The sequence below is a fragment of the Caenorhabditis remanei genome, chromosome III (genome assembly GCF_010183535.1).
Source record: "Caenorhabditis remanei strain PX506 chromosome III, whole genome shotgun sequence".
Taxonomy (NCBI): Eukaryota; Metazoa; Nematoda; class Chromadorea; order Rhabditida; family Rhabditidae; genus Caenorhabditis; species Caenorhabditis remanei.
In genome coordinates, this window is record NC_071330.1 from 11,701,901 (window position 1) to 11,716,732 (window position 14,832).

General features: G+C 40.6%; 1 protein-coding gene across 1 annotated transcript; it reads left to right on the plus strand.

The window, feature by feature from the left end:
- Nucleotides 1-299: 299 nt before the first annotated feature.
- On the plus strand, nt 300-14,073 carry GCK72_010864 (uncharacterized protein; the record flags this gene model as incomplete). Its single annotated transcript, XM_053728070.1, has 18 exons — nt 300-405; nt 1,766-1,868; nt 3,972-4,098; nt 4,167-4,289; nt 4,950-5,086; nt 5,190-5,378; nt 6,190-6,298; nt 6,348-6,516; nt 6,587-7,964; nt 8,022-8,137; nt 8,528-8,780; nt 9,071-9,316; nt 9,702-10,023; nt 10,175-10,509; nt 11,076-12,624; nt 12,770-12,949; nt 13,002-13,301; nt 13,972-14,073. 18 exons carry the CDS (start codon nt 300-302, stop codon nt 14,071-14,073), a joined length of 5,844 nt encoding a protein of 1,947 aa, XP_053587647.1.
- Nucleotides 14,074-14,832: the final 759 nt, after the last annotated feature.

Here is a 14,832-nt window from a genome sequence, read left to right on the forward strand (position 1 = left end):
AATTTGTTTTTTGAACCGTTTATCGTCGCAACGTGTTTTAACTTCCTCGTTTCTCCGCTTTCCTTCCGAATTTCGTCAATTTTTTCCCCATTACCCGTGCTCTTTTTTGCTGTAAACAACTCTTATCAGACATTCGGTTCTCATTTTTTCTCTCTTTTTTCCTCGATTTTCCAAGAAATTTTTGTTCTTTATTATAGAATCGTCTGTCGTGAAAATCTGTTGAAGAAGACGTGACATCATCACACCACTCGAAATCTTCAGAAGACACAATAAATGCCGAATCCACAAAGACAACGACGATGACAGAAAACCAATATACTGTCAGATGCCGAAGAAGGCACAAAATCGATGGGAATCGGGCGGAATCAGAAGCGGAATCAGATTCAGAAGAAGCGGATGTTGAAGGTTGGTACACATTTTGGGTTTCTAGGCCATCGGATGGGGAAAAGTTAGGCCATCACATTTCCTACTGTAGGTTACCTTTAAAAGACAGTACTTTTATTTCCCAATTAGTCGTTTCAATAGTTCCCCATAACCGTTTCGAATCGGAAAAAGGAAATGAGTGGTTGAAAATAAAGAGAGTAAATCCATTACGTACGAACACGTCACCTCGACTAATTGGGTTATTGTCATGGTTTCGTTGTCGTCGTCGACAAGGAATCATCGTCATCGTCTGCTAATGAGCTCTCGGCTATATTTGGAACATGATATTGGAAATTAGGAGATCAAAGGTTATTTTTGAAAAATTAAATTAAATCGTAGTCTGATTCATAGTAGAAGTCAGAAGATTCTGCAGAAATTCTATTTCTAGAGCGTCTTTCTCTTTTTCCAAAATCAGATGTACAACGGATTATAGAATGAATCATTTGTCCCTCGGAAAAGGTGAACATTTGTTCTTTTCATCATAATCTGATTAGTATACTTGTTGCAAATAGGATGAAAGTGCTCAGTGGGCGAACAACAACAAAAGATGGCTTCTTCTTGGTTGTTGACGTCAATGAGAAGAAGAAGACGACACTCTACTTTTTATAAATGTAGAAAACATGTAGATAAAGAATGGGAATATGAATGGAAACTTTGGAGAATGAGGATGAAATGGAAACATTATTTATTATCATGGGGTAATTACAGTATTCCTAACGATATTAGAAAATATTCTGAGATTGATCAGTAGCTTTGATAAAATGAGTAGAAGCACGCATGATTCAAAAGTCTGGAAATTCCTTTTTTTTTAATTTTTGAGCTAGGGTACTTTTCGGAAAAAAATTTCGAGCTAGACTTTCTCAAGAAAAAATTCGAGCTGAATTTCCAGACTAAAAGTCACCTGTGAGTTGAAGCGATTATGATCAAAATAATAGGATTCGAATCTATCAGGAAAATTAGATCTGGCGCGTCTGAAACGCGTTCCACAGTTTTTTTTTCTCAGCCCAGGTGCTTTTAAGGTTATCTATGCAGACTCGTAGCCGAGTGAAGTCGGCGCTGTAGGTGGACAAGATTTCCATAATAACCGAATCCGTCTGCTCCTGAACTGTCGTACGATAATTTTATTTTCAATTATTAAAATGAGACCAGTCGTGTTCCGACGATTCCATCAGACGCCAGAAAAACAAGATTATTCGTCACAAACAGGGTTACTGTACTTTCTCGGAGCTAATTGACAGACTGTCTAGGACCTTTTTGAAAACAAGTCCTCTTTTATACAGTCATGACTTGTAAAAACAATTGGGCGGTGACGGTGAAATGTGCCTAAAATATAAAATTTCAGAATATCCACCATCCACCTCCTTCTGTCTTCACCACCACCGTCGGTTTTCAGAAGACATCGATCCCGAAGTGCCTCAAAGGATACCAAGAATGCCGAGTGGCCGGTAAGCGATCACATTGTTGACCACTTCTTTCTCAAACAATCTGAAAATCAATGAGATAATCTGTTTTTGAACAAGTTATATACTCACTCTCTTCCCATTTATTCCATCCAATTTCTTTAACATCGGATAGAGAAAAAAGCGAGGAATTAATCTGATGAGAAGAAGATGATGATGAGCTCTTCCCTTGCTCTCCTCTTCTTTTCTTCCTCAACATCTCCTCATTGCCTTTAACACTCACTTACTCTGGATACACTCTCAGTTTTTTCGCCTTTCTTTTTCCTTTTTCTTCACCTCTCTCATATCGGCATATAATTTATCTGTGGTTGAGCGACAGAGGCTTATCCATGTTTTCCGGGCGCCACTCACTCTCTCTCCTATTTGGGCCAAAATCAAAGTGTTCTAGTCGTCAGAGCTGGACAGAACTGATCTCATAGAGACGGTCTGTAGACTAGTCTAGTCACAAAAAAGCTTTATCTAGATGTGGACCTAACTCAACTCTGGTCTGACTCAACCGGTGTGGGCTGTTCAAAGTCAGGCTGATTCCCCAGTCATGGATCAGTTGAATCTGGCGTATTCTAGCTCAATAAGATTCATCCTAAAGAATCTGAAGTTTCTGAAATTCTCACCAGTTTTATCTTATTTTGGCTCAAGACTTATCTTGTTCTAGAACGTGTTCATGATCTACAATAGGTCAAACCAACTTTGGGACTTCTTCCATTTTTCGACACATTTCCCTTTTCTTTTTTTGATCTCCTCATCCACGTGATGTCATTTGTTTCATTCACTCCACCTTGAGCCCTTCCCCTCCTTTCCCTTTTTTCTCCCGGAAATTCGATTTTCAGAGGTGTGTTTAAAGCTAATCTCTTTGCACATTATACATAGAATATCGACTTTTTGATTCTAGGCGATTTCAATTTATCTTGTAGGGTTTCGAAGATTTTCTAGTAATTAGAAGTTTCCGACGATAGATCTTCCGAAATTGTGTTCAAAATTTTCTTTTTTCTAGCAAGATCGCTTGAAAGGGGCGGAGCGAAAAAGCTCTTCAACGCATAGCCATACAGCGAAAACGGTCTTACAGTAATCTGTTTTCTGAGAAGTAGACAAAAAAGTCAGCTCACTGTGAGTAAATGTAGGCGAATCTATAGCAATCTATTCTAGATTTGAGCAAGCCTATCTAGATCTCATTAGCACGGTTAGAACTATAACAACGGATTTCTGTTGTCCAATGAGTGCAGAAAGGGCTCGTGTACCTTGTCGAAAAAATGACTGACTCATCAGTTCCGGCTTGCAAAGATAAGCCTCAGATGAGCAGAGTTATCCTAGATGTGTCTGGAGCAGGTCAGACTAGAATTTCCTAGTTGGAGACGTTCTATACACTAGGCCTAATATTGCTAGTCCGACATGTCGGCTAATCAGACTTGGCTGGTCAAGCTTGTCTTTGGTAAAGCCATCTGGGTTGTCTAGACTTTACTGGTCTAGGGCATTCGAGACCCATCAACCATGGTGCCCGCTATCACCATCACAACGATCTCTCTCTCTTCTATAAATCTCCTTGAGCATATTAATTTATAGCTCTCCCGGCTCTTTCACATACAAACACACGCGCCCGCATTCCTTCTCACTCTTCAAGCTCGTATGCATTCAAACATAAAACTTTTTGTTCGCTGCTCTCTGTTTTTTCTCCCGCCGACCCCTCCTTATAGCCCTCCACACCGGTGTGCTGGTGGAGGGGGCACCAGAGAGACGAGAGGGAGGGGCGCCACACGGAAGACGTCAACGCCTTCTAACTAGTGTGTTCTTGCTTTTCATTTTAAGCGCACACAGACGCATAGACATCAAAACAAAACAACAAGGCGCGGGGAGCCCTCATACCCTTTCATTAGCGATGAATCTAGCCCCGTCGGATGCTCGTTTTTTGAATTGGAATTTAGAGAAATTTTGGTCTGAAAATTGAGTTTTTGAATTCAAATTTTGGATTTTTAGCACTAGTTCAATGCTGAACATCCCAAATCTCTCTGAAAATATGATTCCTAAGTCGGTGTTGATTCAATGTTTTTTTTACTATTCCAAGTCATCTGACTCATGTTTTTCCCCATTTTTCAGAATCTCCATTGGAGACGTGTCGAACGTCGTCACAGTTACCGACAACGACATCTCCTCCACCACCGCCACGACGACGAAAATGCGACGTCGTCGTATTGTGAGAAGCAGTCGAACTAGACGCAGAATGGTCAGTTTTGATTAGGGAAATTTTCAGATCATATGTACATCTATCAGCCATAAATCTGTAATTTTCAGACACCCGACAGTGAAGTGACGTCATCCACTTCTCCATTGCCCGTTCCCTCTTTCAACTTCCCACAATTATCAACATCAACAACTCGTTTTCTCCTATTGCTCGTTCTATGTGCCATTTTTCAGGTAAGATTTATAGATTTAAGAGAACTTCGAACTTTTCAGAAATATTTTTTCAAAAAATAGTTTCTTGGAAAGACATCCGGACAAACAGATAGAAATTTTCTCTTCCTTTTTAATTTACACTTGATTTTCACCCTGTTTTCAAAAAACTTGCTCAAAACGAAGCCTACGCACTTTGATATCTATACGAATTTGCACTTTTAACTGTTTCTCTGCGTCTCGTATTCTCTCATACTATCTCTTCTCTGGAATTGTCAGTGTTATTGACAAGATTATCTTTCTTCTTTTTTTTTCGCATTTTCAGTCATCCATTTCCAGTCACACGGCAGTTGATATGAGAAGAGGATAAGCTTAGCGTTTTGATGAGGGAACTCGAAGGCTTCTTTTCAGAGAAAAATAGAGAAAAAAATGGGGAAAAGGGTACAGGAAAATAGTGAAATTTTATGATAAAATTGGGTGGACCTCTAGAAAAAAAAACTAACACAGTGACCTATTAGCACGACACGCTTCTCACAACCGCGCTCTACCGAAACCAAAGAAAATTGTGTGCGAAATTGAGAGACTCAGAGAAAAACAGACATTTTAAGAGAATTTCGGTGGAGCGCACTTGTAGGAACAGTGCCATGCTTATAGTTAAAATAAACAAATCAAACAATATTTCAGCCATGTCTGTCAATTCCCGAACTCCGTTGTGGTCCCATCGACATTCGAAATAAACCGTGGTCATTCCGAACAATGTGGTCTCATGTGGGTGATCCACACGCCGTCAATTACTATATCAATAAGTCGAATCATGAAACGTGAGTGTAGAAGGGTACTGTATTGGCTACTGTAGGATAATAAAAATTACTTTTAATTCTTTAATTCAAATTGAATTACCCAATAATATTTCAATAATTCCAGTTGGCCGCCAAAAAATGTACAAATTAATTGCACTGTCGTCGAAGGATCATTCGCCATCTCGTTCGTCTACGACACCCAAGCTCAACACAAGAAAGGTTCGCCGGACGAGAAGACCCTGGAGATGACCGACTATCCGAGATTCCCGCATTTACGTGAAATCACTGGAAGTCTACTCGTTTTTGAAACGACGTGAGTTGGGGGTGTTTGAAGGCGTCCTTCTGTTTATCTTTTCGTCCTGATGTCCGTTTTTAAATTAACTAGCTTTTTGTTTTAAAAACTGTAAATCTAGATCAGGGCTGTGTGACACATTTTTTCGGGTTTTCGGTTATTTTCGAAGAAATTTCGGATAGTTTTTTTTTACAAAAAAGAGATTTTTCGATAAATTGTTCTAATTTTATCCTTAAAAACAGCATACTTGTCAACGGGCCGACACGGGCCGGCTCGTAACTCGCGTCAAAATGAATATTATTAGCTGAAAAATATACCAAAATGTAGATCTCGACGAGTTCTATGCCAGTGACCTACTACGGGCCGGATGTCTATTCGTTACTGTGCCGCGGGCCGGGCTAGAATGGCTTTTTTGGCCATTTTCGCGTTTTTTGGCACTTTTTCCCGGCCCGCGGCACAGTAACGAATAGACATCCGGCCCGTAGTAGGTCACTGGCAAAGAACTCGTCGAGATCTACATTTTGGTATATTTTTCAGCTCATAATATTCATTTTGACGCGAGTTACGATCCGGCCCGTGTCGGCCCGTTTCGGCCCGTTGACAAGTATGAAAAACAGGATTCTGTCCATGAAATACAGTTTTCATACAAATTCAAGATTTTTGCTACCGAAAAACTCATTTTTTCAGACAGTTTTCTAGACTTTTTCTTTTTCGAATTTTTAGGTTTTTTTCGGTATGAAATATTCGAAAAAAAAACGTTTTTCAAAAAAAAATTTGCATAGCCCTGATCTAGATGTCCGATAATCTCGAAGCAACTATTTCCTTTTTCCAGAGCTCTCACCGATCTCGGCTACATTTTTCCAAATCTTCGTGTCATTGGTGGTCAAGCACTCATTCAACACTATGCACTGATTATATATCGAAACGCTGACTTGGATGCGGTTAGTTTTCGAAAATATATAGATTATCTCTCAATTCTGAAATTTCCAGATCAATCTCCCCAAACTGAGTGTGATTCGAAACGGTGGTGTCCGAATTCAAGACAACAAGCTGTGTTGCCACGTGAAATCAATCGATTGGAAGTCGATGGTCATGACGAGTATCAACGATGTTGTCGTGGATGATGCGGCTGAAAGTTCGGTGACCGAGACTGGAAAACGTGAGTTGGTAGAGGGAAACACAGATATACAGACAGACGCATTAGCAATCTAACTATTTCTAATTTTCAGTGTGCCCGAAAGGTCCGTGCGAAGACGATCCGGATGAGACCATGTGCCGATACGTTGACAATGCAAAAGGATCTCGAATTCAAAGTTGTTGGAGCAACACAACGTGTCATAAAGTGTGTCAGTGGGATCGTTTGGATAATCAAGAAATGGGACCAGGATGTGATCCAGACGGTAACAGATGTCATGATCAATGCCTCGGTGGCTGTGATCGTCCGAATGATCCGACCGCGTGTTCCGCTTGTCGATTCCTTCACTACAAGGGAAAATGCGTCGAGAAGTGTGAGCCTCATTTGTACGTTTTGATGAATAGAAGATGCGTGACGAAGAAACAATGTCTTGAACTGAATCCAGTGCACCAGAATAAGACAGTTCCAATCAAAGCGACGGAAGGATTGTGCTCTGATAAATGTCCAGACGGATGGGAAGTCAATCCGGACAACGCGTCGGCGTGTAGGCGATGTAATGGAGCGTGTGAGATCAAATGTCCATTAGATCACAAAATCGATACATTCCCGAAAGCATTGGCCATCAGTCGATGTAACATTATCGTTGGAGATTTGACAATTGAAATGCGAGGAAAACAAGAGTCTGGAATGGCGGCTGAGTTGAAAAAGGTCTTCACGAATATCCACACCATTACGGGACATCTGAAAGTTGTTAGATCTCCACCGTTCCTCTCACTTGCAATGTTCCGAAATCTGAGAGTTATCGAGGGAAGGAATCTGTTCCTTGGAAAGTACGCAATCGCTGTCGTTGAGAATCCGAATCTCCGAAAACTTTTCGATGATCGAGCCAACTTTACCATCGGAAACGGCACAATCCAAGTGCATAATAACAGAATGCTCTGCTATTCGATTGTTCGAAATCTTGTCCGTCGACTCGGTGTCGACCTGAATGAAGACGATCAGTCGGCGGATTCGAATGGAGACAAAGCGATCTGTGATGATGCTCGTATTGAAGTCAGAATTGCTGCGATCTCTTCCGATAGCATTGTGTTCGAATGGGATAAATTCAACACTTCCGACATTGATCATCGCAAATTTCTGGGTTATGAGCTGTATTATAAAGAAGTTCCAAAAGTGGACTATACAATGTCAATCGACGAGGATCGTAGTGCGTGTGTCGACTCGTGGAGTTCCGTATTCAAACAACATTACGAGAAAGATTATGAGATTCCCGGAGAGAATGTCACCGTCCACTTAGGCTCCGCCCAGAAAATTCGTCCGAATACAGTATACGCGTACTATGTGGCGACACAAATGGTCCATCACCCGGGAGCGAAGAACGGATTGTCGAAGATTGGATTCGTGACGACCAAATTCTCACAACCGGAACCTCCGACGTTGATGGTGACGAAAGTGGAAACGGACTCTATATTGTGAGTTCATCGAGGACATCCGGACATACAGAATTTTCAACGAATTTATATTTTCAGGCTCACATGGGACCCACCACGAAATCCGAATGGAGTCCTCACTCATTACACGATATCATGGAGAGAACTGGATATCAAAGTACACGAGTTGGCGAGCATTTTCTGTAAAAAAGATGGTACGTTTTTAGGGAAAGATGACATCGGGACCAGGGATGTGCGAAAAAATGTTTCTGTTTTTTCAGAGGTTTTTTTTTTAAACTTTTCGAAAAAAATTTCGGACGAAAAATTGTCGGATAGTTTTCGAAAAACGGTTCAAAAAATTTCTGAAATTCCAGCTGAAATTTTTCAAAAATTAGTAACAAAAATAGTGATTTTTCGATGTTTCCAGAAATTATTTTCTAATTTTGTACTCAAAAACATGTTTAGTTTTCTTGAAACTTTTTTTCCGAAATTTTCCGAAAAAATTTTAGAAAAGTTTTTCGCACAACCCTGATCGGACACACAGATACAAAGACAGACTCGCATTCATTTTGAAACTTTTCTAACAAATTCCAAAGCTCGTTCAGCATTCGAAAAGTCACTGCAATTGGCGAGAGATTCTGCATCAACGGAAGCGGATGAGAAGACTTACAAACCGAAAGACTACTCGCTTGCTCCGACACTGACATCTCTCATCCCATCGACTGAAGAAACGTGTCAAGCTGCCGGTTGTTGTACTTGTTCTGCTGAAACAGCTGATGTGAAACCAATCGATGCGGATGCGACTGTAGAGACGTCGAGCTTTGAGAATGAGCTCATGGACACGATTATCACGCCGAGGTGGGTTTTGATATGTTTTGGGTTACAATTGTCGGTACAATTGATGAATTTAGAATCTTCAAGTCTTCTAGTATTACATTTCCCATTCTTAGAAAAAGGTACAAATCAGACATCCCATCTACAGTACCCCTAGAAGCTTCCTAACGTTTGCAGTGCAGTGTGCTTATTCATCTGATTTATGATTTCACTGATTCAATCCACTTCTCTCTCTCTCATTCACCTTCCCCCTGAGTTCTGAATCTCTTTTTTTTTTGCTTAAAATCATCTAGCCTCTCTTCACGTGTGTACAGATGCGACATTGAAAAAGATCCGATGGGATGTGTAATGCAATCCCGTGCACCGGAACATGAGAATATGAGTGACGACGACGAAGACGAAGGGAATCCAGAAGGAGAGGATTCAGAAGGACAACAACTACGGATGAAGAGAAATGCGGAGGCGTTCGAGCGGCAACGGCGACAATTGTATTTGGATGGGAATCATGCGATACGTGAAACTTCCCGGAGGCAGTATGAACAGTTTACGGCTCTGATTATGTAGGAATTCGTCGTGTTTTGAGATTTACTTTTGTTTTTTGTTCATGATTGCATGTTTGGTGATGATGATGGAGAAAATTAGAAAAAAGTGAGAAAAATTGAATAAGAAAATGTCTGTCTAGTGTACGAATTTTCATTTTCTCCACCTCGACCATCACTCCTCTGATTTCCACTTCCACTTCTACCGTATTCCTTCTACCGTACACCGCATGCATCGCTATCTCTTTTTTGCCCCCTCCAATCCACCTAACCCCGCCCCCTTTTCTCTAAATCGATGTGTTTTTTTCATGAAATTTTTTGAAATTTTACAGTGTTAGTCCTATCCTATCCAACTTTAAAAGTCAATTTCAAAATATTAGAATCCGCTAAACAGATCTATTTACAGATCAGAAATTCGTTCTCGTCGATCGATCAGAACTATTGAAGAAATGGACAAACAGTTGGAGCAAAATGAGAGAAACCGAGTTTCGACGTCGACTGTGAAGCCATCGAAGAAGCCGTTGATCTACGTGGATACCAAGAAGCCGAAGGGAACGACGACGACGACTCCAACACCTTCAGTTACTCCATCACCGACACAGGACTTGAAGCCAGTAATACACGACGAATTGGTTTGGGTCTCCGGAAAATTCTCAATCAATGTGACGGCGAAAGAATCTGGAAATATGTTTTTGTTGAAGAATCTGAAGCATTTCACCACTTATGGAGTGAGTTTGAAAGGAAAGAAATTGGGGAAATTGAGATTAATTTTAAATTTTAAAAAACTGAACCTTTGACGTTCATCTTTCAGTTCGGATATCCAGATATCCCAATTCTATGTATATTTCAGTTTTCTTCTAATTAAAAAAGTAATTTCAGATCACAATTTCCGCATGTCAAGACGCCACACTGAACGACAACAACTGCTCACCTCCACACAAAGCGGGAACCAAAAAACGAACAAAACCAATCCTGAACATTGACAAAGTGGACAACTCAACGATTCGCGTCGAGACCCAATCGGACGTGAAAAAAAATGTGAATGTGACGTGGGACGAGCCGACAGAAACGAACGGAGGAATCATTGGATACCAGGTGATAATGAACAGTACGACTGGAAGTACTCCGATGACGATGTGTGCTGGCGCAATACCTGGATACTCTCCATCTGTTCATGGTGTTCAGTTCATTGGATTGAATGATGGACGTTATGAGTGAGTTTGTGGGGATTGTGGAAATGAAGAAAATTAGACTTGAATTAGACTGAGACGTTTTGTAACTGCTGCTTTAAAGGAGGATTGAAGTTTTTTTTTTTCAGATTATGATACTTCAGAAAATTCTGAGCCACATTTATCATTGGAGCATATGCTAAAAATCGTTCTAAACGCTACAATTTCCCGTTTTCCCGGCTCAAAAGGAGCCTTCGTGGAAGAGTTTTCCCGCGCGAATTTTTCCCACCGTGTAGTCCTCTCGGACAAAAAAATTTCTCAATTCCTCGTTTTCTTGATTTTTTCTACGAAATTTCGTGTTTTTTCAATTTATATCGTAAAAAAGAAGAAAAAAAAACAAAAAAACCGGGAATTTAGAGCTTTTAGAGCGATTTTTAGAATATGCTCCAATGTTGAAAGTTGCTCCAAATTTTCTGATGTATCAGTCTGAAATAAAAAATATGTCTTCAGTGCTCCTTAAAGGGAAATAAAGACTCTCAGAACTCAAAATCGTCGATTTCGATTCGAAAAATCTTCTGATCCGACTCCTAAAAATTTGTTCAAATTTTCAGAGTCTACATCATTGCCACGTCACCATACCGCCAGGGAGATACTGTCGTCTGGAGTGGACCACTCATCATCGAGTCACCCGGATGGTTCGAACTATGGATGATCGGGGTGATATTCATCGTTCTCGCCGTGATTGCTGGTGTTGCCGCTGCGATCTCCCGTAAATACTATAAAGCGCGAGTCTCAAAACGAGTCAAAGCGATGTCCAACTTCATGCATCTCAATCCGGAATACACAGTGGACAACACGTATACAGCCGACTATTGGGAACTGAAACCAGAGAGTGTGACGATTGGATCGCAGTGTGGAGAGGGATCATTCGGAAAAGTTTTCCTTGGAACTGGAGACAATGTCACCACTGTAATGGGAGATATTTTCGGTCCGTGCGCTATCAAAATCAATAATGATAATCTGGAGTCTGGAGATAATTTGAATTATTTGATGGAGGCGAATGTGATGAAGAACTTCAAGACTCCATTCATTGTCAAGTTATACGGAGTCATCTCATCCAAAGTGCCCGCAATGGTCGTCATGGAAGTCATGGAACTTGGAAATCTTCGTGATTATTTAAGATCGAAACGACAGGATGACGTGTTCAATGAGATGGATTGCAACTTCTATGACGTCGTGCCAAGAGAGAAATTCTGCGAATGGGCCGCCCAGATTTGTGATGGAATGGCTTATCTGGAATCACTGAAATTCTGTCATCGAGATCTCGCTGCCCGTAATTGTATGATCAATGCAGACGAGACTGTCAAAATTGGAGATTTCGGAATGGCTCGAGATCTCTTCTATCATGATTACTATAAGCCTTCCGGTAAAAGAATGATGCCAGTCCGTTGGATGTCTCCAGAATCTCTTAAAGATGGAAAATTCGATTCGAAATCTGATATCTGGAGTTTCGGAGTCGTCCTCTATGAGATGGTCACTCTCGGAGCCCAACCGTACATTGGATTGTCGAATGATGAGGTGCTTAACTACATCGGGATGGCGAGAAAGGTCATCAAACAACCCGAATGTTGCTCAGATTACTGGTACAAAATTATGAGAATGTGCTGGAGATTCGCGCCAAGAGACCGCCCGACATTCCTTCAACTCGTTCATTTGTTGTCTGCCGAGGCGTCAGCCGAATTCAAAGAAGTTTCATTCGTATTCACGGAGAATCAAATGGCAATGGAAGACTCCGAACCATTGGATATCGATGAGATATACAATTATGAGCCAGAACCAGATCCAGATGATATTGAAGCAATGGATCATTTGGATAGTGAAGCTGAAAATGGAGAGAGACGACACACCGACTCAATTCCGATGAAAGAATTCCGATCAGATCATTTGAATTCTTCTGGAATGAATAGTCGCTCGACGATTTCAGTCGGATCTGGTGGGCCACATACTGGACGACTTCGGAAGAAGTCCAGACAGAGAAGTCTGGATGAAGAGTATGCTCTGATGAATCATAGTAGAGGACCGAGTGATACGGAAGTTCGACATTATGGTAATGACGATGGTGATTACGTCGAAAGAGATGTACCGCAGGATGTGCCGACGGTAAGTCATTCAGAATCTAGTGAAAACTATCAATAAGAGACTAGGGGTCCGCTCGTAAACATTCGTTTTCAAACAACAATTGAGACAATACGTCTGTCCGTATATCTGTTCATCCAGATGTCTTCTCAATCATCTGTGTTTTCAGCGCCGCAACACTGGAGCGAGTACCGCCAGCTATTCCGGTGGTCCATACTTGGCGAATCGTGGTGGATCCAATGAACGTGCCGGATTCGGTGAAGGTCTCCGTCTCACAGATGCACTCGGAAGTGGTCATCTTCATGACGATAATGATTACATTGAGAAGGAGATTAGTTCAATGGATACGGTAAGAATTCGACTGGAGTTTGGCAGATACTTAACAATGATAATTATTTCAGCGCCGAAGCACTGGAGCCAGCACCGCCTCCTACGGAGCTCCTCACCCGAACACACAAACGAATTGGAGTGGAAGTCGTGGTGCGACGTACTACGCCAATAAAGCACAACAGCAACAACAAGCTGCAGCAGCTGCCGCCGCCGCAGCCGCCGCTGCCAAACAACGAACACACGCCCATTTGAATGAGGGAAGAGGCGATCGGTTGACTCAATTGCCAGGCACTGGACACTTGCAGAATAAGGATGAAGGAGATTATATTGTGACGGAGCCAAGGAATACGAAGAATGATGGATCACCATCGGTAAGAGACTTGAGTTATTGTTGTCTGCATAGTCTTCACTGCGAAAAAGAACTGCAAGAAACGGGAAGCCGATTTTTTCACGTTTTAATTCAATTATTTTATTGTTTTGCACTGAAAATGCTGTATTTTCAGGTTTTCAGACGTCGCAATGGATGAAAAAAAGTCCCATCCATCAGAATTGTGTAAAGTTGAATTCTCTATCTTTTGAGCCAAAAACGTGATTTTTGGTTAGAAATTGACTTTTTTGATACAAAAAAAACAGATTTTCAGCCATTTCATCCAATATTTCTTTTTCTAAAAATTGTTTCAGACCATTCTCAAATACATTATGTGCAATTTTTGTTCGAAAATGTTTTCTGCCAAAAACGTTAAACACATTTTTCTGAAATTTGGTTTTTCTGTATCAAAAAAGTCAATTTTTGACCAACATTCTTGTTTTCTGGCTCAAATTCTGATGGATGGAACCTTTTCTCGTACATTGCGCCGTCTGAAAAACTGAAAAGACTACATTTTCAGTGCAAAAAAAAGGAATTGAATTAATACGTGAAAAAATGACTTCACGTTTCTTGCAGTTCTTTTTCACTGTGTTGCACACCGTAGTTTGTAATATTTGATATCTGATATCCAACCTTTTCTAATTTTCTATAATTCCAATTTCCAACTTTTTTAGAAAAATGGCAATACCTCCTCCAATCGTGCCTCATCCAACGGTCGCTCATTATTCGGTGAAAAAGAGCGACTTATTGAAGATACTGAGCATCCACTCGGCTAAACTCCGCCCCTTTCCTTTTTCCCAAAATCTTTTTTTTGTTGATTTTCCCCCTCTAAATACTGTATTTTTTGTTGCAAACCCTTTTCCTTTTTGTCATCCTATTAATCTTTTTTCTTTCTCCAAAAATGTTCCATATCCAATTCAATCCCAAAATGATTCCTTTTTGATAGTCTAGGTCTTTCAGCAAACTCCGCCCACTTTCTAATACGTAGTCAGAAATATATCCCGTTCAAACCCCCAAAAATTCATTACGCGAAACCATTCTATTTTGCGGGTTTTCCTCTCTTCTAATAATAAAAGCACCCCCGTGATTTTCCTCCCATATTTTCTCTGTAATTTTGTACCATTAGGATCCGTAGGCTCCGCCCCCCCCCCACATTTATCTCGAAACAACTGAAATACCTCTGAAACTCCACGCCCCTTTATATCCAAATACCACATGATTTCTCAGCACAAAGACAATTCCTCTGAACTATATTTTTTCATTTCTCAAAAAAAACCAAAAACTCGCTTTTCTTTCACTCAAAAAATCTATGTTCTCCTAGAGTCACTTCTTTGTTTTTTTTCTCGTTTTCTTTGTAATCCGAAATTCGAAAAGTTTGTATGTTTTCTACTTCGTGTCGGGACCCCTTCATTATTTTCTGAACATCACTTCACCCCCCAATACACATCCTTTGATTAATGATACAAGTGAAAAATAATAATAAGTATATATATTTATTTTGAAGTCTTTACTTTTTTCTCATGAATATTGGTTTT